This window comes from Scardinius erythrophthalmus (assembly GCF_964197995.2).
Source record: "Scardinius erythrophthalmus genome assembly, chromosome: 5".
NCBI lineage: Eukaryota > Metazoa > Chordata > Actinopteri > Cypriniformes > Leuciscidae > Scardinius > Scardinius erythrophthalmus.
Window position 1 is genome coordinate 33,103,748 of NC_138225.1, and position 20,855 is coordinate 33,124,602.

General features: G+C 39.3%; 1 protein-coding gene across 1 annotated transcript in view; it reads left to right on the top strand.

Annotated features, from left to right (window-relative positions):
- Window positions 1-20,855, top strand: part of adgrv1 (adhesion G protein-coupled receptor V1) — a gene marked incomplete at its 5' end in the record, with an annotated part of 147,089 nt that overhangs the window by 76,509 nt on the left and 49,725 nt on the right. Inside the window, 5 exons of the mRNA XM_081366996.1 lie at window positions 871-1,055; window positions 1,153-1,405; window positions 1,766-1,905; window positions 4,524-4,684; window positions 4,800-4,900. Coding sequence (XP_081223122.1) covers window positions 871-1,055; window positions 1,153-1,405; window positions 1,766-1,905; window positions 4,524-4,684; window positions 4,800-4,900 — 840 coding nt within the window. The remainder of the gene's footprint in view (window positions 1-870; window positions 1,056-1,152; window positions 1,406-1,765; window positions 1,906-4,523; window positions 4,685-4,799; window positions 4,901-20,855) is intronic.

The following is a 20,855-nucleotide window of genomic DNA, read 5'->3' on the forward strand; positions in this document are numbered from 1 at the left end:
TTTTCTTTTCTTAATTGATCAAAAGTAACAGTAAAGACATTTTGATCTCTCTATTCATCAAATAATCCTGAAAATGAATCATCGTTTCCTCAAAAATATTAAGCAGCACAACTGTTTTCAACATTGATAATAATAAAAAATGTTTCTTGAGCACCAAATATCCTTTTAGCATATTATAATGATTTCTAAAGAATCATGTGACACTGAAGACTGGAGTAACGAGTGCTGACAATTCAGCTTTATCATCAGAGGAATACATAACATTTTGAAATATATTAAAATAGAAAACAGTTATTCTAAATTTTAATAATATTTCACAATTTTACTGTTTTAACTGTATTTTTAATCAAACAAATGCAGCATTGGTGAGCATAGGATACTTCACTCAAAAACATTAAAATCTTACAGATGCCAAACTTTTGAACAGTAGTGTACTGTATATATTTATACAATGAATTATAAACATGTTTATCTGGATTTAGAGAGGTGAGGATTTATTTAAAGTTAGCCGGGTCTTGAGAATTTTTGAATAGGGTAGTTCAGGAAATCCAGCTGATCTACTTTCGGTCTAAAAGAACAATGAGGGGCCACATATTGCCCCCCAGAGATCAATTAAGATAGCTTTCTTTACAATGCTTTTTTGTTCCTGAAGTTCATAGAAATGTCTTATCTAGGAGTACAATGCTTGTATGTGCAGCCACAAGGCTCCATTGTGTAAAAGAAAGTCTTGGCAACAAAGTTTCAATTAATCTGTATTATTTTATCACTGGTTTTCTAAAATTAATGTTACAATTAAAATTTTATTGTATGCAAAGTGTAAATATTGTTAAAGTTTTTCAACTTTTTAATTATCCTAACCTCACTTCACAGATTCTAAATGACGCTGAGAGGACTCCTCTAAAAGACAGCAGCCGCAGCTTGACCTATGACCTCCTGTGCGCCATGGCAAACCCCAGCCGTGCGGACACTCGAGGACTGAGCCAGCTCGCTGAAGTGGCGGAGCGTTTTGCCTTCAGTCTGCTCACGGACATTGAGTGTGAGGCAGAAGGAAAGAGGTGAGATCTATTTATTGCCATTAATATGATTTTTTTTCTGTTTGTTTTTACCTGAGCTCATTCTTGTATGCATTGATTTCCTTTATACTCCATTCAGAGGCACAACCATACTGGATACTTGCCCGTATTTCACCATAGCTGCTCACCACTGGTACCCCACTCAGATCAACGGCCACACATTTACAGGCAAAAACACAGACACGTTCACTCTGCCTGAGACCCTGCTCGAGGTGCCAGCCCTTCCTGCCGACAGCATGGCCCCGTCCGCTTGCCGTAAAGTGCACTTCACAGAATACAGTACTGAGCACTGGTTCCTCACCAACACAAAAGCCAGCGCATTAAATGACAAGGTGAAAGAGTGTTTCACTGTATCCCTGAATACATCAATACTGTATTATATTTGTATTTGTTTGATTTACAGTTGCTTAAACAAAAGTGAATGTAGCTTTTGTCAAGTAGGCTCAAGCAAGTGTCCAGCAGATGACACTGTTGAGTTGGAAATTTAAAGTTGTCTCCTTTTCTTCAATGTGTAATTATGATTTTAGATGGTTTGTGTGCCTTTACAACTCATCTATGTGGTTTCCTCATGGATATGGCATTTATAGTGATTATAGAGATTTTATTTGCACTTGGAATAGGGAAACTGACTACAAAAACTCTAAATACTAGCTGAGTCCATTTTGAATAATCTATATGTATGTTTGTTGCAGGTTTTCTCAGTCAGTCTTCTTGGCAGAGGCTCTAAACCTCTCGCTGACGGTCAAGAGGTTGTTTACCGCATACACACTCCAGATCGACGTGGAAAACCTCGCCAATCTCTGTGCCTGCTTTGGAATCAGGCTGCCGAAAGGTAATTATGAAGCATAAATACGTGCGTATTGTTATTATTAAAGTGCCCCTAATATGCTTTTTTGAATTTTCCCTTTCATGCAATGTGTAATGTAGCTGTCTGTGAATGTAAACGATCTGCAAAGCTGTGAAGCTGAAAGTGCACGATGAAAAAGTGATTGTCTCTCAAAATAAAGAATTGACTCTGAACTCTGAATCCCACTTCCGTGACGGCTACACTTCACTGGATAACACATTTGCCTAATGTCCGCCTGTGCACAACGTCTACTTTGACCCGCCCTCAAACGCTGTAGATGGTCCGCAAAAGCAAATTTTCTTTGTAAACACTTTCAAAGGATGAGGATGTGAAGAGTCAGAGGTTAAAATTAGCGATACAACAGCAGTATAACCTTTTGACGATTGCTTCTCAAATCTCCATGAGGTCTAAATGGGATTTTCAAAATGCTTATCCATTAGATGGGTCAGTACCCACTTTATTTGGACCAACTATTGCTCCTCAGAATCACAACCTGTGTATGATTAATTATTGATGTATATATTTACTATCGGGTGTTCAAAATACGTAGTTTTGTGTTTTACATTGTGTACAGTACACCCAGTGCAGCTGTGCAGGTTTCTCTCTAGAGCTCCCCCCACAGCTTCGGAATAGATATTTGACAACACTGTTGTAAAAACTTGTTGGCGATTCTCAGATACCAGAGGCTTGTAGATCAACGACATCAAAGCAGATGGGACATTCTTTAAAACGTCTTCTTCATTCGGGTTCGAACAGCGTGAGGGAGCGCAATAATGACAGCATTTTAGCAGATTTCTTTTGGCCGTAAAGCAATTGTTTACATCGCGAGACCTGATATCACGCGATACTCCCTGACGCGGCGGCCGGCGGCCCGCCGGCTCAAAGTTGCAAGTGCGAATTTTCCGCTCACGGGCACCAGGGGGGTGCGAAACGACCACCATTCAACCCGAAATAAGTAATATAACCATTCTAATGACTCCGAAGCTGTTCAGTTAAGGTAAAAAAGTTACTTAGAGCACCTTTAATGTTACATCTGTCATTCATGTAACGTACGTGCTGGTATTGGTACGGTTAATGATGTAGTTGCCACATGTGCACTGTAATAAATTAGAAGTATACACATCGGTTGATGGACAAACACTTATGGATGCTGATGGTGAGGAATTACAGTTGCAACATCTCATGATGAACGCCAAACTGAGTAGTGTATCACTGAGAAACATCCTGCTCAAGTCGTCCTAGCGTTCTTTCAATGGTTCATCATCAGACTCGCTGTAAAATCGACGCCATTGTTACTGTCTTTGCAGTGTGCAATCGCACGCTGAGCTTTAGGAAGCCTCTGGATGGAGCTGAAATTCAGTTATGGTAATGGGCGTTTCTCAATTCCTCATCCAAATGTGATGACCATCTGGAAGTAAAGCTCTGACCTTGTCCATGTTTTTCACACTCATCAGTGAGACAGACAGTGTGTACAGTGTGGAGTTTTAAGGGTCAGGGTTTGTGACCTGCCATGACGGAGTCTTTTAAGGCCTGTCTCACACATTCTTTAGGACAGACAAAGTTCTGTGTGTTCTTGGCCAGGAAGCCATTCTAGAGGACATTTCACTGTTTTTAGGCACGACTGTTAGCTGTACAGTTTGTCCCTGAATTCTCTGCAGGTTTGGATTGATTTAAAACAGATTGCTCTCAGAATTAATATTTAGAATATCTGTTATCCTAAAGCATATGTATTCTGATAACTTTGGGACCTTTTTGGGAACTTTTGGAACCATTTATTATCATGCAATTGTGATTCCTTGTAACGTAAATGACACCCTAGAGCGACTAAATGATTCCTTCAGCTAACTTATCTTAGTGACAGCTTAATAGCTGGGAGTTCACTGAGAGTTTGTTTGGAATGATAATTTAGTGTGTTGCATAAGTTTAATTTAGATGAACAGACAGTCAAGTCCAATATAACAGATTTCTGTGTTTCCTCACAGAAAAATCTGTCGCATTGAACTTGATCCTAAAATATTCTGAAATTCTCATTTCACAGCCTGAACCAACAGCAAACTGAGCATTTTCTTTTGTACTAGAAATGATTGATTAATAGTTTTTTTAAGAATAATTTACTTTTTATTTTTTTACATATAATATATTTGATTTGATTTATTTTATTTTCACAACAAAAACATAAAAAACAGTGTTATACATTTCACAAAAAGAATGTGATGGACAATTGCCGAAAAACCCTCAAGGGGCTTAATTAGTGGCAATCTCCATAGAAACAATTATATTTAACAAATTAAAAACATATTATAAAACAATTTAAAATTGGATTTAGAGCACAAACCCATATGGAAAATTCAAACAACTTAGTAACAACAATTTTACTCTCTGTTTAAACTGTTCTTTAGAAACCTCAATAAATGATGTGGGAAGACTGTTCCATACCTTTTAATATAGTGCCACTAGTGGAATAGAAATGATATACTTCACCTTTAAACAAAACAAAACTCAAGCAAAAAAACAAAACAAAACAAAAGTCTCGTTTTGATACAGGTTTAAATATAGCATTATATGTGGCTTGTCATGATAATTTTGGTATTTCTCTTCTCCAGCTGGCTGTCTGATGGTCAATTCTGTCGTGTGGTGGACGACAGTCAGAATTTTGTCGAGTGTGCCTGTACGCATCTGTCCGTCTACACAGCATTTGCAGAGACAGGAAGTGTTGCTTCATTCAACGAGGCCTTCTATGCTGCTGGCTTTATTTGTATCTCAGGTAACTCACTACAGTCCTGTCTACATGCTTGAGGGGATACAAAACCCACCGTAATGTGACAAGAAATCAGTATCCTCAAGACTTTGTATAGTATATGTCTGTCTTTCACCCGCAGGGTTTGCCTTGGCCGTTGTTTCTCATGTGCTGTGCTCTAGATTCCTCATGTTTGCTGCCAAACTCCTCACACACATGATGATGGCCTGCTTAGGGACTCAGGTAAGACCTAACTTTTCCAGTAATTTGGTCTGCCAGATTTACCAGTTTCGATGGTAAACAGCATTCTAGTCAATCAGCTAGATCAACACCACACCTGAATGTAAATGCATGCTGGTTTAAGATGGTTTAATTGTTCACTGTAACTCCACATTGTTCTTATAATATAAAAATAAACTAGTCTAGTGTGTGTTGCGTCAATACAGTGCAGTAACTGATAATGTAATGGTGGGGCTGAACTCCACTTATAATTTGTGCTTGGGAATCAGTATCAGGATCTAGGACGCTGCTCCAAAGAAATGTGATACAGCTATGACGTCAACATGACGCTTTTTGCTGCGTAATGTGGCCTAGTTTACCGTGAGGTCTTTAGTTGTCTTTGAGCCAGTTTAAGGTACAGGATAATGTTGCTGAGTCCCGGAGTTGTTTTAAACTTAGTAAAAGCTCAAAGTGGCCCATACAGAAAAAAAATATATTGAAATATATTTCTTTTGTGTATGGGGGATGTTGTTTACATGCTTTGAATAACATGTTGAGGTGGTCGTGCAAAAGCATGAGCATTAAAGTACTTTCCTCTGCCTGTGCATCAGGGACATTGTATTGTAACCTGAGTACACAAAGACAGTACACAAAGAGTACTGCACGTCTATTGAAAACAGTGATTTAAAGTAGATAAGTCGGGTTCAAGTTAGTTTCGTGTGAATGGACAGGTGTTGAAGGTGTCTTTTTGCACGTATCTCTTTCAGATCAAGCACGTTGGGAAACCCAAGCACATTAGCAAGCCTTTAGATTCAAATGCACGCAGCTTGTACCCATCTAGATTTGGTGGGGGGACAGATAACATTTTCTAAGAAATGTGTCATTGCAGCTTGGGCGAACACATCCGAATGGGCTAGTGCGCTAGCCCTGACAACTGAACTATCCCTGTGCACCCATCCCTCTACAAAGAAGAGGGGGGGCATTTAGTCAGTGGTCTGATACCTGTGGATCGGAGTGGGAATTTTCCACTGGTCCTGCTCACTTATAGAAAAAGTAGAAAACAAACATGGCTCTACTTAACAGGGCTTAGATAAACCCGGTCGCATTCTGTCATCCGTTAATTGTTTTGCTTTTCTTTACCTCAACGGCATTGAATGGAAAATTCCAGCCTGGCCATCCCAAGAAGTCATGCGTCATGCAGGTTCGGTACCGACAACCGCTGGACTCATGTTTTGTCAAAGGATGTTAAAAGGTTAAACGATTAATTCCCTCTAGACTTGGAAAAGGATTTGCTCTAAGTTGATTCTGGACTTCCCAGTAAGCACATGTGTGTCACTGAGATGTCTGTGAAAGAGTGCATCATCTGGAAATCAAAGTGATCTTTTTAAAGTGACATTTGTGTACAAACATTTGTATAACATCTTTGAAAGAGTGTATCTACACACCTTCTAAATCTGAAATGTCTCAAAAACATCCATATGTCATTTTAACATTTTGCAGATGAGTAAACACTTTAAATATGACTTCTCCTAAGTGAAAATGCTCATGCTAAAGGGATTTTCTAACCAAAAATGTCACTTGCCCTCATTCCAAAACTGTATGATTTTTAAAGAAGATATGAAAATGTCTCTGTGTTATTTTTTTTTTCTCTCCAAACAATAAAAGTAAATGGTTCCAATGCTGTTTGGTTCCCAGTGTTCTTAATCATATCTTTTTTTATGTTTATACAGTTTTGGAACAATGTGGATGACAGAATTTAGATTTTTAAAATAACTATTCCTTTAAATCAACATTTTGGTGACACAAAATGGGGTCCAAAAATATGAGACCACTAAATGATTCTGTTTTACATGCTTCTAATTTAATATAATGTTTTGATTCATTGCATTCATCATATTGTCAGAATAACAATTTGAGTAAAAAGTTGAATTGTAATTGCTTAATTTAATGAAGTCAAATGTAATTTGTGAAATGAAAAATACATTTCACTCGACACTCTTTCTACAGTTTTAACTTTTTATCTGTAATCACTGATCTGACTTCAGAATTCACCTACTGTATAGAAGTTTTAATCTACGATGCAAAAAAATACAGAATAAGAAAATGTATTGTGATCCCATCTTAAAACATTTCACACCTTCAGCCATAGAGAACAAACAATATTTCTCTTCAAATAGCCTGCCTCTTCTTGACTACCTGAGTGCGTGACAGCATGTAGGTAAGACAGGACGACAACTCAAGACTGTAGTTAGTGGAAATTTACCCAGACTAGCTCACCTGGCCCAATATGTCAGTACAGATAGGGCTGTTCTTATGAGCTGCAATAACACACATTAGTGAGGGTAATCAGCTAGCGAGCTGCAGCAATAAAAGGCTTTTCGGGAAGGCAACCTTTATATTCACATGCATGCAGTTTATGTGTGAGATGTACACAAACACATATGGAGACGCTAACACACATGGCCACCAGTTCACCAATTGAACTGTTGCAAAAATTGTTGAATTGAATGTCCCGGATAAAGTGATAGGTCAGGATGTCAAAAAATCAGTTATGCTCATTTCGGTTCAGCTCTGAGAATTGAGATCCAACATTATCTTATTTATCTGAAGGTTAGAGTATTAGGTTCACTTAACGTTACCCATGTTATGTGCAGCATGCAGTGACTTTCTAAAGCCCTTCCTCACCAACACAGTGTGTCATTTGTGTGTCAGGTCATCTAGCTTTGCAGTACAGATTGTTATAACAGAGTCTTAAGAGTCAATGCTTTTTCTGTAAAGCTATATATATTCTGATTAGATTAGATGATTAGTAAAAAACAGTTATTTGGCAAGGGCCAAATTGTTATGGCCAGGCGACTGGGTCAGAGCATCTCTGAAAGGGCAAGCCTTGTTGGTTGCTCCTGGTCAGCAGTGGTAAGAACCTACCGACAGTCGTTCGTGGAGTGACAAACCTCAAATCTGTGACAGGGATTGGGCATCTAAGGCTATTTGATGCACAAGGGCAACAAAGGCTATCCTTTCTGGTCCGAAGCGATAGGTCTACTGTGGCACAAGTCACAAGAAATTTGAATGATGGTTATAGGAGGAATGTGTCACAACACACAGTACTTGACACCCTGCTATGTATGGGTCTAAGTAGCCGCAGACCTGTCAGAGTGCCCATGATGAACCCTGTCCACTATCGAAAGCTCCTACAATGGGAACGCAAGCATCAGAACTAATCCTTGGAGCAGTGGAAGAAGGTTGTCCTTTACATCATGTGGATGGCCATCTACATGTGCGCATTTTACCAGGGGAAGTGATGGAATCAGGATGCACTGTGGGGCAAAGACAGATGGCTGAGCGAGTGTGATGCTCTATGCAATGTTTTGCTTGGAATCTCTGGGTCCGGCCATTCATGTGGATGTCAGTTTGACATGTGCCACCTGCCTAAATGTCATTGTAAACCAGGCACACCCCTTAATGGCATGGTTTTCCCTGATGCCAGCGACCTTTTTCAGCAGGATAATGCACCCTCCCACACTGCACACATTATTCAGGAATGGTTTGAAAAACATGATGAAGAGCTTTTTCCTCGCAGGTTTCTCTATAGAGCTTCCCCTACAGCTTCGGAATAGATATTTGACAACACTGTCGTAAAAACGCGTCGGCGACTCTCCCCCCTCCCATCTTCTCCTTCTGGTCATGTGCATTTGTTTTCAAAGAAGCCGGCGAACGCACGGAGCCATGTCCACTGAGGTATGTATGATACACAGAAGGCTAGCATATAAATGTTGAGTGCAGTGCCGTATAGCAATTCGTTACATCGCGAGACCTGATATCACACGATACTTCCTGACGCTGAGGCCGGTGGCCTGCTGTCCCAAAGTTGCAAGGGTGTTTTTTCCGCTCACAGGCACTTGGGGAAAGCGAGATGGCCACCATTCAACCCGAAAAAGTCATATAACCATTCCAATGACTCCGAAGCTGTTCAGTTAAGGTAAATTAAGCTAAAAAAACGGCATAGTTCCCCTTTAAAGGATCTGCTGTCTTGGTGCCAGATACCACAGGACACCTTTAGGAGTCTTGAAGAGTCCATTCCTGGGCGGGTCGGAGCTGTTTGGTGGCATGTGGATGACCAACAGGTGGATGACCAATATTAGGCAGGTGGTCATAATGTTTTGGCTCATCAGTGTATAACCAGTCTTGGTTTTCCACCCTTTCTCTGACCCCTAGAAACAAACAAGCTGTTTTGCTGCTGTACCTTTTAAACTGCCATGTAAACACCTTCTTTGCATGTGCAATATGAAGAGCTTCTAATCGTACACCCATAATGATGTATATAATGATGTATGTTTTTCTTGAGGAAAGGATCATAGATTTTACTTTTGACATTTGTTCTGATCATGTTTGTTTGGGGATACATGGCAAAAGACTGAAGCGAGTTGAGTGTGTCATGAATTACGTAAGTTAAGAGGCTTTAGTAATAATTGTTGGAGATGCATTAATGGCTGCATTATAGCAGGCTAATGATGAGATGATTGCTGTAAAATTCCTGGGAAGTCTTTTCAGAGCAATTTGGTTTGTTACGTATGTGAATCCAGGTGGACAAAATGATTCATGACGATTTTTTTGATTTGATTTTTTAGTAGTACTATTTTATTGAACCTGACGTATACTATTTTATTGATGGCTGACGTGTAGTTCAATCCACAGTATCCACCTTATCTGTTGAATTAGGAAATTAGGAAAATGTGGTGTGGATGCGTTTAGGTTCTCCTTGTGTTGTGATTATAATTGCATCATGTAATATTTACTGTATTTTTTGAAAGATGTCATTTTAAATTAATTTTAGAAAACTAACAGACAAACACTCCAATGCAAATTTAGACATATTCCTGGGTCAATTATTTTGTTAAATTTAATCCAAAATTTAAATTTTGTTAAAACATATTCCTACTGTACCCCTTATCTCAACCCTTCCCATAAATTAATCCCTAAATTCAGAGGGATATTAAAGGTGAATAACACTGATAGGTGAACAAGCACCTAACCCTGGTTGTAAGTCTAAACTTGATATAACCTGTAAATTTCAAACCTCAAATATGATTGGTTTATTGGAATGTTGTTCCTGGATCAACAAAGATGTTGATCCAGGAACATGTTGCACTTCTGCTGCAAACACAATATTGTTCAAAGGTTTTTTGGATGGTAAAATTATTGTTATTTCTTTGTGTGTGTGAAATAGGTCTTTAATGCTTACCAAGACTGCATTTATTTGATCAAAATCATTGTGAAATATTATCAAAATTTAAAATATATTTATATTTATTCCCGTGGAGGCAAAGCTAAATTTTCAGCATCATTACTCCAGTTAGTATCAATGTTTGAAACAGTTGCATTGCTTAATATTCTTGTGGAAACTGATACTTCTTTTTTCAAGACTCTTTGATTAATAGAAAGTTCGAAAGAACAGCAGTTATTTGAAACAAAAATATTTTGTAACATTATAAATGTCTTTACTGTCACTTTTCTGTCATAGTTATATGCATCCTGAGCGATGCTCAGTATAAAAAAAAATATATTTTTTAAATTATTATTATTATTGACCCCAAACTTTTGAACTGTAGTGTATGACCTGCAAGCTTTGATTGTTATCTCTGTTAGACATTATCTGTTGTTTATAATTGCCATGGGGCTAGTATACTGGATGTTAATTATCATAAGCCTCTTGATGAATACAATGAGAGTATTGTTAATGTAACTGAGATTAATGTTTTAAGACCTCAAGAGTTTTCTTTCAGCTGGTCGTGGGAGCTAAATTTGAGACAGGGAAGTTCCATTCAGCGTGAACGGGAAAGTGACGCTCATGGTTTTTCTGACGTCAAAAAGTCTGGGAGAGCACAACAATGCCTGTGAGAAAGTTGAGCAAAAGGAAGCAAATCTCTGGGCCTCTCAAACCTCCTCTTTGCCCTCTTCCTGTAATGTTTTAGGTGTGTGTATGTGTGTAGCACTGAAATACACAAAGAATTATAAACACACAATTGCACTGCTTAGTGAATCTAAACAGTTTGATGGTCCCACGATGCAATCTGATTACAAAAGATGTCAGAAAGGGTTGTTTGAGAGGCCAAAGTTCTCCCTCTCTAATTAAATTGTGCCCATGTCTGTTAATTTACTCGAATGACAAGGAAGCACATGCTTATTCAGATCAACAGTGCACCTCTTTCAGAAAGTCTGGCTCAAACTGGACTGAGGTCTGTACGTGAGCCTGTGGAGAACAAGGCAAATTGGATGCGTGCAGTACTCTTTCTAAAGAGTTACATGACTGCTGGGTAATTTTTATTAAACTTTAGTATATCAATAATATCTCAAGTAATTTCTCTTTTTTAAAGAAATGAATCCTTTTATTCAGCAAGAATGCATTAAATTGATCATGAGTGGCAGTAAAGGTTTATCATGTTACACAAGATTTCTATTTCAATAAAATGCTGTTATTTTGAAATGTCTATTAATGAAAGAATCCTGACATATTCAGAATCCAAAATATTAAGCAGTACAGCTGTTTTCAACATTGATAATAATAAATGTTTCTTGAGCACCAAATCAGCATATTAGAATGATTTCTGAAGGATCATGTGACATTGAAGACTGAAGTAATGCTATCAGGAATAAATCACATTTTAAAATGTATTAATATACAACATAGTTATTCAAAGTGTTTACTATTCCACAATATTACTGTTTTGCTGCATATTTGATCAAATAAATCCAGCCTTGCTGAGCATAAGAGACTTCATTTTTGCTAGCGCTGCTTTTTTCAGAACATGCATCCTAGTTATTTCTGACTATTTATTGTGCATATGTGAGCTGTAATTTAGTTTTATTGGTGATATTAACGCTAACTCAGGTTTACTCTTATGGAACTGTTTTCAATATTGTTTTTCCCAAGATCATTTTGTTTTTAGAGCAAATACTGCATTTTTTGATATGTCATCATCTGGTGTGTAGTTTGATTAGTGTGTGTGCTTGGACTATGTCCTTCTTGAAACTTTGGCCAATGGCATTTTTTTTTTCCAGCACTGGGTTTAGCTACCCAGTGATGTACCCCAGATGACCCACAGCAGGCCTTGAGCACCTCATTTCTTACCAAAAAAAGCACTGTAAACAGAGGCAGCGAGTTGGCCTGAACTTTAGCACAGTTCTAAACATTATTCAGGCAGACTGTACACTAATGTAGCCTTCCCCTAACAGTGATCACACAATGCAGGAGAATCCAAATAAATACTTCTTTAGTAATCCACAAAGATATACACTGAAGATCGCAGGAGAAAACTAAAACAACCACATGAAATAAACAAGTGGCAGTGTTGGTTACTGCCACTGACATCATGGCTCAGGCTCTTCATCTGCGATGGGCTCTGGCTTTAGCCCCGTGCAGTGTGTAGGTGGTGACTGGCTGGGCTCTGGTTCTGGAGCGGGGCTGGTGATGTCCTCCTAAGTGGGGCAGATGGTGTTTGGGGTCCCGCAGGTCACCAGCATCCACCCCACAAACTCAGCGAAATCTCCCTGAAAACCAACACCAGGTAGACATGCCTTTGTGCGTTCGTTCAAGCTGGTTCTAAAAAATAAGCACAACAAGCAGTCTGGAAAGTTTATTAGGCATGGCAGTTGTAGAAACTTCCTGGTGTGGTCCTTGAAAGTTTGCTGCTCCTGCTCCACGCAGAGCAGCTGGATGGCCGGTAATTCTCTTTTCGGTCCCGTATTCTGTCGTGTATTGGTGGTTGTAGTAATTGCATAACGCATGAGTATCCAAACAGACTTTATTAATCCAGAGTCATGCAATCAACTCAAAATTCAACACGACCAGACATTAAAGCTTTTTATATTCCCATTGTTATCAGAGAAAGATATTTCTCAGCCATGGTGGATACTGGTAGTACTTTATCCCTTATCCAGGAATCCTGTTGGAAACAGTTGTGTAAAAGGGCAATTCCACGCAAAAATGTCACATCCATAACACCAACACAATGCCATGGTATTTAGTTGGCGTTATGGATGTGACAGTTTTGCGCGGAATTGCCCAAAACAGAACCATACCAGCAGTGCCAAGGACAGTCCTTCATGCTAGCCAATGGAAAGAGGCAGACAACTTTGGGAAAGATAAATTGGAGAGGTGAAATTCAAGGATTACAAGTAGATCTGACATTGTTCATTATGAGAGATACTGATTTGACAGTGCCAATCATTTTAGGCATGGATTTTCTACTGATGATGGGAATCGTGCTAGACTTCCAAAAAGCTCAGTATGCTTTGCCTTCTGCCATAGGAGCTAAGCCAGATCTTTCTTTGCCGTTTCTGAGCAATGCTGTCTGTTCTACAGAGCATTTTCATCTTGCTATACCCAAACTTCCAGTTACTGATGACACCTTCAGACTGTTCAGCAACTTGCTCAAAAAGCTGACACTCAACCCTGGATTAAAAAGAATCTGGAAAATTTTATGTTAGACTGGACAACCAATTGTACCCACAACATTGGACATACAAACCTGGCAAAACACTGCTTTATTGTCACATAAAGAAAGACCTTACCTAGCACCAGTAATAACCCCTCCAGATTTCAGTAAGACATTCAAGGTGCAGATCGATGCTAGTGAGATTGGATTGGGTGCTGTATTAACCCCGGAAACAGGAGAGGAACATGTGGTAGCCTATGCTTCTAGGCTATTAAGAGAAGCAGAAAAAGATTTAGGTTTCAGAGAAAGAGTGTTTGGCTGCCGAATGGGCTGTTCAGAAATGGAGACAATACTTGGAAGGGCAACCTTTTGAAGTCATCACAGATCATGCAGCTCTCACATGGGTTTTTCAGCATCCTAAACCAAACTCTTGTCTCACATGGTAGACTATACGTCTGCTAGGCTTTCAATTCACAGTTAAATACAGAAAAGGTATATGTAATGTCGTAGCCAATGTGTTGTCCAGAAACCAAGAACACCCAGGATCATCAGAGCTGCTGGCTGTAGTCAAAGCTACCAAGTCAACTGCTTTTCCAACAAATGTACCTGTAGATCTTGATCAGATCACTACTGTACAACAAAATGATTTGGAAATACAGGAGCTATGTAAAAAGGCTAGCTCACAAACTTCTCAGGACCTTTCAATAGTACATTACGTACTCGAGAATGGAGTACTGTTTTGCAGCGTTCCTGATGGAAATAAGGGACAGAAACTACAGCTCGTCATACCAATGTGTCTTCGTAAAGAGTTCTTGCAATATGTACATTATAACCCATTAAGTGGTCATCTTGGAAGATTAAAAACCCTTATTCGACTTCTGGACATAGCCTATTGGCCAAATGTGAGAACTGATGTGTGGAAGTGTTGTAAAGATTGTCAAACATGTCAAAAGTTTAAGCCTGTGTTTACCAAGTTGTCTAGATATCTACAGTCCACATCAGTAGTCGAACCCGGTTACATGCTTGGGGTTGATCTGATGGGTCCCTTCCCAAAGAGTGTCAAACAAAATGAACATCTCTCAGTTATTGTTGACTACTGTTCCAAGTGGGCGGAGTTATTCCCTTTGAGAGTGGTGAAAGCTCCCCAAATAGCCTGAATCGTAGTAGCGAAAATCTTTACACGATGGGGCACCCCTGCTTATTTAGTGTCGGACTGCAGAGTTCAGTTTACTTCACAGCTACTTTCCTTAATTTGCAAACAGTGAGGAGTAATACAAAAATTTACCATATCTTATCACCCCCAAATGAATATGACAGAATGGATCAATCGCAACCTAAAGACAATGATTGCTTTGTACGTGGGAGATCAGCATCGCCAATGGGATAAATGGTTGCCTGAATTTAGGTTTGCAATCAATACTACTTTCCAAGAGAGCACAGGATTCACGCCAGCCGAAGTAGCTCTGGGGCGGAAATTAAAGGGACCATTAGAGAGGGCCTTACATCGACCTCCTGCTTCTTGTGGTCCTGCCTATAGTGTGTTGGAAAGGCAAGAACACCTCATTGACCTTGTGAAGAAAAATGTAGAACGAGCTCAACATAGACAAAAATACTATGTACTGGTTTGGAGCTAATTATTATGGCCAGAGGAACCAGGAGAGAAGCCGTCCTCAGGTGTCTGCAGTGTGTGTATCCCCAGCTAATGCCATCGGTCACAGCCACTGCAGACACAGAGCCCACGCTCACTGCAGAGACAAAATCTGAGCCCACCACAGACCAGGTGCCTGAGCTGATTCCTGCCACAGACCGCTATGGAGCCAGAGCCTGCAGCCCTGTCCATCCTGGAATGAAGCCTGCCATTCAGTCTGTCCAGATGGGTGGGTTGGTTATAACATCTGTACAAGTGGGAATTATAGTAGAGCTAGAAGAGGATGATCTTCCACCACTGATCCCAGGCAGTCCCTAGTCTGTTTCACCCCCAAGTCAGATCTGCCTAGGACCTTCTGGTCACCAGTTTTGCCGTGGTGAATGGATTCCCTGGCTGTGCCTCAGGCACCGAGCCCTTAACTCCACCTCAGCCTGTCGACCAGTCAGCTCCACCTTTATTCTTCGCCCCCTCGGGGGGACTGCTGTCCTTGCGGGTCCACTGGGCTCCCTCATCCCTCTGGCTCCACCTTGGTCAGTTGTTGCTCTGCCTGTGCCACGGACTTCCGGGACATCAGCTGCACTTCATCTCTCCACCCCTTCTGTTCCATCGGGCTTCGCCTTCCCTCCGGCTCCGCCTTGGTCCTTGGTTGCACCGGCTCTGCATCAGTCCACCGGCACCCTGACTCCACATTAGCTCCTTGTCACTGCAGTTCCTCTCCAGCCTACTGATCCTATGGTGTCGTCTGGTCTCATAATCTCCTTGGCTGCACCTGGGTCTCCAGTTCTCTGGGGTCCTCCCTGGCTCCTCCTACCATCGGTTCTGCCGTGAGGATCTTCAGTCTCGTCATTCCTGCTGTGGTGGTCTTCTGCTCCACCATGGAAGTCCTCTGCTCTCCTGTACTTTAGTTTGAACATTTTTTGTATACGGCACCAGGATTTGTCACGTTTTGCCTTTGTTTTTGTTACATTTTCATATTGGACATTAGTTTTCTTCTCTTTATTCATATGTTCCTGCTCATCATTAGTTACCTTGGTTTTTGATTACTTCTCACACCTGTTTGATATTGAGTTCGTTATCTTTTGTTTATATGCTCTCTTGCAGTTCCTCATTGTCTGTTATTGTTTGTGTTTCAAGTACATACTTTGAAACTCTCTTTTGTGTTGTTTAATTAAAATAACTCTACTGTTCGAACGGATACCTTTTTCTTTGTCATCCTTTGTGGACCAGATTGTGACAGATACACACAGTAATCAGTAACCAAACAAACAAACTAGGGACTTATCAGGACTAAACTAAACCACCAGAAACAAACACATGGCAGCAAAAAGACAACTAAACTAAACATGAATATGACAGTGTATTTTTTGTTTTCTTTTTTTAAGGATTCATGGTCCTCCCATTCTACTCTCCTATCAAAATCAATATTTATTGCATGATCTTAAAAGTGTCACATTCATATATGAGCGCAATAAATTATTACTGTTTATTATCATTGTGGATACTTTTTGCATACCACACATGTTCATTTAAAATTCAGTTTAATAGTTTGACTTCAGTTGGACAAAATCAATCATTTGTCAAAAATTGAATGCAAATGCTTTAGTCTGAATGGATTTGTAATTGTCAATGGTCAATTGGACTGACATAACTAGATAATGTAGCTGACTGTTGTTGCTCAGCTTCATCCAGCATGTTTACATCTAACTACAGTTTACCTCACAAAATCATTTACATACTGTGTATGTACTTAATGCTAATTTGCATTTTTATCTGCTACCAGCTTTACTTATTGTCCATAGACCCTGCTTTGTCATTAATGTTTATGCCCGTCTGTCAAACCAGCTCTTAACGTGGTTCTGGTTTGGTGTCCAACTAGGACAGTCCTATCTGCACAGGTCTGTCAGCATGTTTCCTGGATAACCTCTGGACTCTGGGAGCCTGAATGCTCTATTTTTGGACACCTGGGAAGCATGAACAGTTCATTTGGCCTGAACTTTGGAGGGTGAGACAGGGCCTGATGAGCTGGACCTTTGTTTGTTTATTGACTTTGGAAAGAATGAGGGTCAGCGCTGGCACAGCTAGTCGCTCATGCCCAGGTTAAATCACTTAGTCGCATGTGCAGGTATTAGTTTTGAAACTCAATTTGAAATGACTTTGGTGTCAACCTTGAGGGATCAACACGTATAATGCGCTACATCCAAAGTGGATGTTGGCCATGGTCTAGTTTAGCATTTCCACACAGTGAAACGTGTACAAATTACAAGGACAGAACCCAGAGCACTGAAAGAAACAGCAAAAGGCCATTGTGCATGTTCCAGAATAGATAGAGGGACCAGGCTTCTGTCAGATTTCCAAGAAGCTTCAGGATGTGCCGCCAGATAAGCGAGGAAGGAAACCATCAACAGCCATTTAATTAAACTTCAGGCCTATTTCAGGTCTTTTGTTAGTGCACTTTGACTGCGTGACTGTGTGCAGTTTGCATGGTGATGTGGCCAAAACAAACTGTCAACAGTCTTTATCTTTACGTTAAACTGTCTAAACATTAATGTTTACTCATATTTATCAATGCAGTAACTCTAAAGCACTGGTCTTCATATAAGTTGTATTGTTTTATTGTGGCTGTAGGGGTCACTGTAGCTCCATTCTCAAACCAAAACAATGTACAGTATCCTATATGAAAACAAAATCAAAACATGGTAATAATTTCCACCCACTTATCCCCAGGGTCGTTTATAATATGTTTAATCTAATGTAAAGGTATGTAAATATGTATGAGAGCTCCACTTTTCAAATAATCTTATTTATTAGAATGTGAGTGAAGGAAAGTTAGAAAAACTACCTAGAACAAAAAACACTGTAGAGTGGTTAAAATATGATTATGGGCCTTCTGTTGTTGAGCACCAAGTGATATTCTGACGGGTCAGTAAGTTTTTTTAAATGTTTTTTTTTTATTTTTTAAGTCTCTTATGCTCACCAAGGCTTAATTTATTTGAAAAAATGCAGTAAAACAGATATATAATGAAATATTATTACAATTTAAAACTATTTTCATAATTTTTAAACATTATAATATGCTGATTTGGTGCTCAAGAAACATATCTTATTATTATAAATGTCAAAAACATTTGTGCTGCTTAACATTTTGTAAATAATACTTTTTTTAGGATTATTTTAATGTAAAGTTAAAAAGAACGGCATTTATTTAAAATATAAATGGTTTGTAATAGAATAAATATATTTATTGTCACTTAAAACTAAGTGATAAAAGTATTAATTTATTTTAAAAGAAAACTCTCACTGACCCAAACGTTTGAACTGCAGTGTATATTTCATACATACAGTTGTAATCTAAATTATTCAACCCCCATTGCAAAGCAAGTTTATTGCCAAAATGTACAGACTTTCAGCTATTTGCAATGAACAAATCAAACAAAAGTAATTTAAATATCTCAATTCAAATTAAACTGAAAATGCAACTTTTAATGACTTCTGCAGTCTCAAAATTATTCAACCCCCTGAATAGAATCCCACACAACACCACAAATCTCCAAAATAGGTGTTGTCTCAAGCACACCTGATGCAACTAATCAAGGGCGTTATTAGTTGTTCAAATTGTGCTTGAGCTAAAACATAAGATATCTGAACTAGTTTGTTGAGTTTCACGTTTGACTGCATATTAGTCATATGAATAAGTCAAAAGAATGGTCCAAAAAGTTAAGAGAAGACATCATCGCCCTTTACAAACAAGGAACATTATACAGAAAGATAACGAAGGCACAAAATGTTCCTAGAGACACCGTTGGAAGCATAGTTCGCAAGTTCAAAGTTAAAGGAACAGTGGTTACACTACCTGGATGAGGCAAAAAAAGAGGAAGCTATCAATGGCTGCAACCAGATTTCTGAGAAGCCAGGCTCATAAAACCCTCAAGTGACTGCAAAAGACCTGCAGTAAGACTTGGTGGCAAAAGACACTGAGGTTTCAGCTTGCACAGTATGGCACGTACTAAACGCATGAGGTTTCCATGCCCAACTCCAAGACTAAACCACTACTGACCCAAAAGCGCAAGAAAAGTGCACAATCCTATAAATAAGCCGCAGAAGTATTGGGATTCTGTTCTGTCGAGCGATGAAACAAAACTGAACTTTTTGCACTATAGATCAGCAGTATGTCTGGAGGAAGAAGACAAGTATATGCTGAAAAGAACACTGCCTACAGTTAAGCATGGTTGTTGCTCTGTGATGCTCTGGAGCTGCTTTGCATCCTCTGGCACTGGAAACAGTGTGTGGAAGGCAAAATGGATGAATTAAAGTATATCAGGAAATCCTAGGAGAAAACGTCATGCCGTCAGTGAGGAAGCTGAAGCTTGGGCGTCATTGGACCTTCCAACAGGACAATGATCCCAAGCACACCTCAAATTCCACCAAAGCTTGGTTGCAGAAGAAGTCCTGGGAGATTCTACAGTGGCCATCACTGTGCACCTGACTTAAACCCCCTAGAAAATCTCTGGTGGGATTTGAAGAAGGCATTGCAGCACGCAAACCCAAGAACATTAGTAAACTGGAGGCCATTGCTCATGAAGAATGGTCAAAGATTATTCAAAAACGTTGCCAGAAGCTGGTGTCTGGCTATACTTCTCATTTGCAGCAGGTCATAACAGCAAAAAGGTGCTACTAAGATGCTTGCCATGAAGGGGTTGAATCATTTTGACACTACTGAAGTCATTAAAAGTTGCCTTTTCAGTTGAATTTGGGGGAGACCACTTGAAACATTTGTTGTGTTAAGCTATTTCACTCACTTTTGTTTGATTTGTTCATTGCAAACAGCTAAAAGTCTGCAACGGTTGGTGAATAATTTTGATGTATACAACTGTATATATATCTGTATGTGTATATATATATATGTATGTGTATTGCTCGGAAACTGTTTCAACATTAGATATCACATTACAACCCACAAGTAACCTCAAGATGTTTCAGAAAGGAAGAAGAAACCTCAGAATGATATGAGAAAGTGTGACTCCACAGGCTGGCACCATTTACGCCATTTTATTTAAAGCATACACACATAAATGACAATATAATGTAGATCTAGACATGATATGATCTAATAAACCTCAGGAAGGGTATCTCAAAGTAAGATTCTCATGATTTGAGTCATTGATATGTACGTGTGTCAAGTCACTGTTTGTCTACAAAGCCATTAAAAACTCAAGTGCTTCTCAATGAATCCCCATGTTGGAGATTAAAGAGAGCATTATGAGATAATTAATTAATACCCTGCTGAATTGGATGTATCCAAAATGATCTAAAATACAGTGTTGTTTTAGCAAAGATGGACCTGTATGTTCACCCGGAAAGTGCTAATTTTAACACCCATGATGACAAATCTCCCAACATATTTTTGCTTTGTACTTTCTAACTAAAAGTATACTTTCTAACTTTTACTGAGTCACTTTCAAGCAATTTTCATCTATTAAATGATGGTGTCAATCATCATTGTTCTTTTAAAGGATGTTGTAAGCAGTACTGAATGTACTTATTTTAATGTTTTCAGCCATCATTGTTTTTCTGATAGTCTGTTTAAAACTGTGTTCCCATGGTCACTTTTATTTTGGCTGGATGGTGGTGTCCGCTTTGACCTGAAGTGTGTCATGAGATTAAGGATAGCATGTGTTGTTTTGAAGAGGAGAGAGCAGTTGTGGTATCAGGTAGCTAGGAGATTTGTGACAACATCAACACAGTGTTTAGATGTGAAGGATCAAAGCTTGTTTGCTTCCATCACACTCTGAAACTTCAAGGAGGTTCTCTAAGAAAGATACAGCAGACTTTGAAGTCACTTCTGCTGTGTTACTCAGTTCATGTTGGCTTGAAGAGTATTTATGACATTCCTGTCACC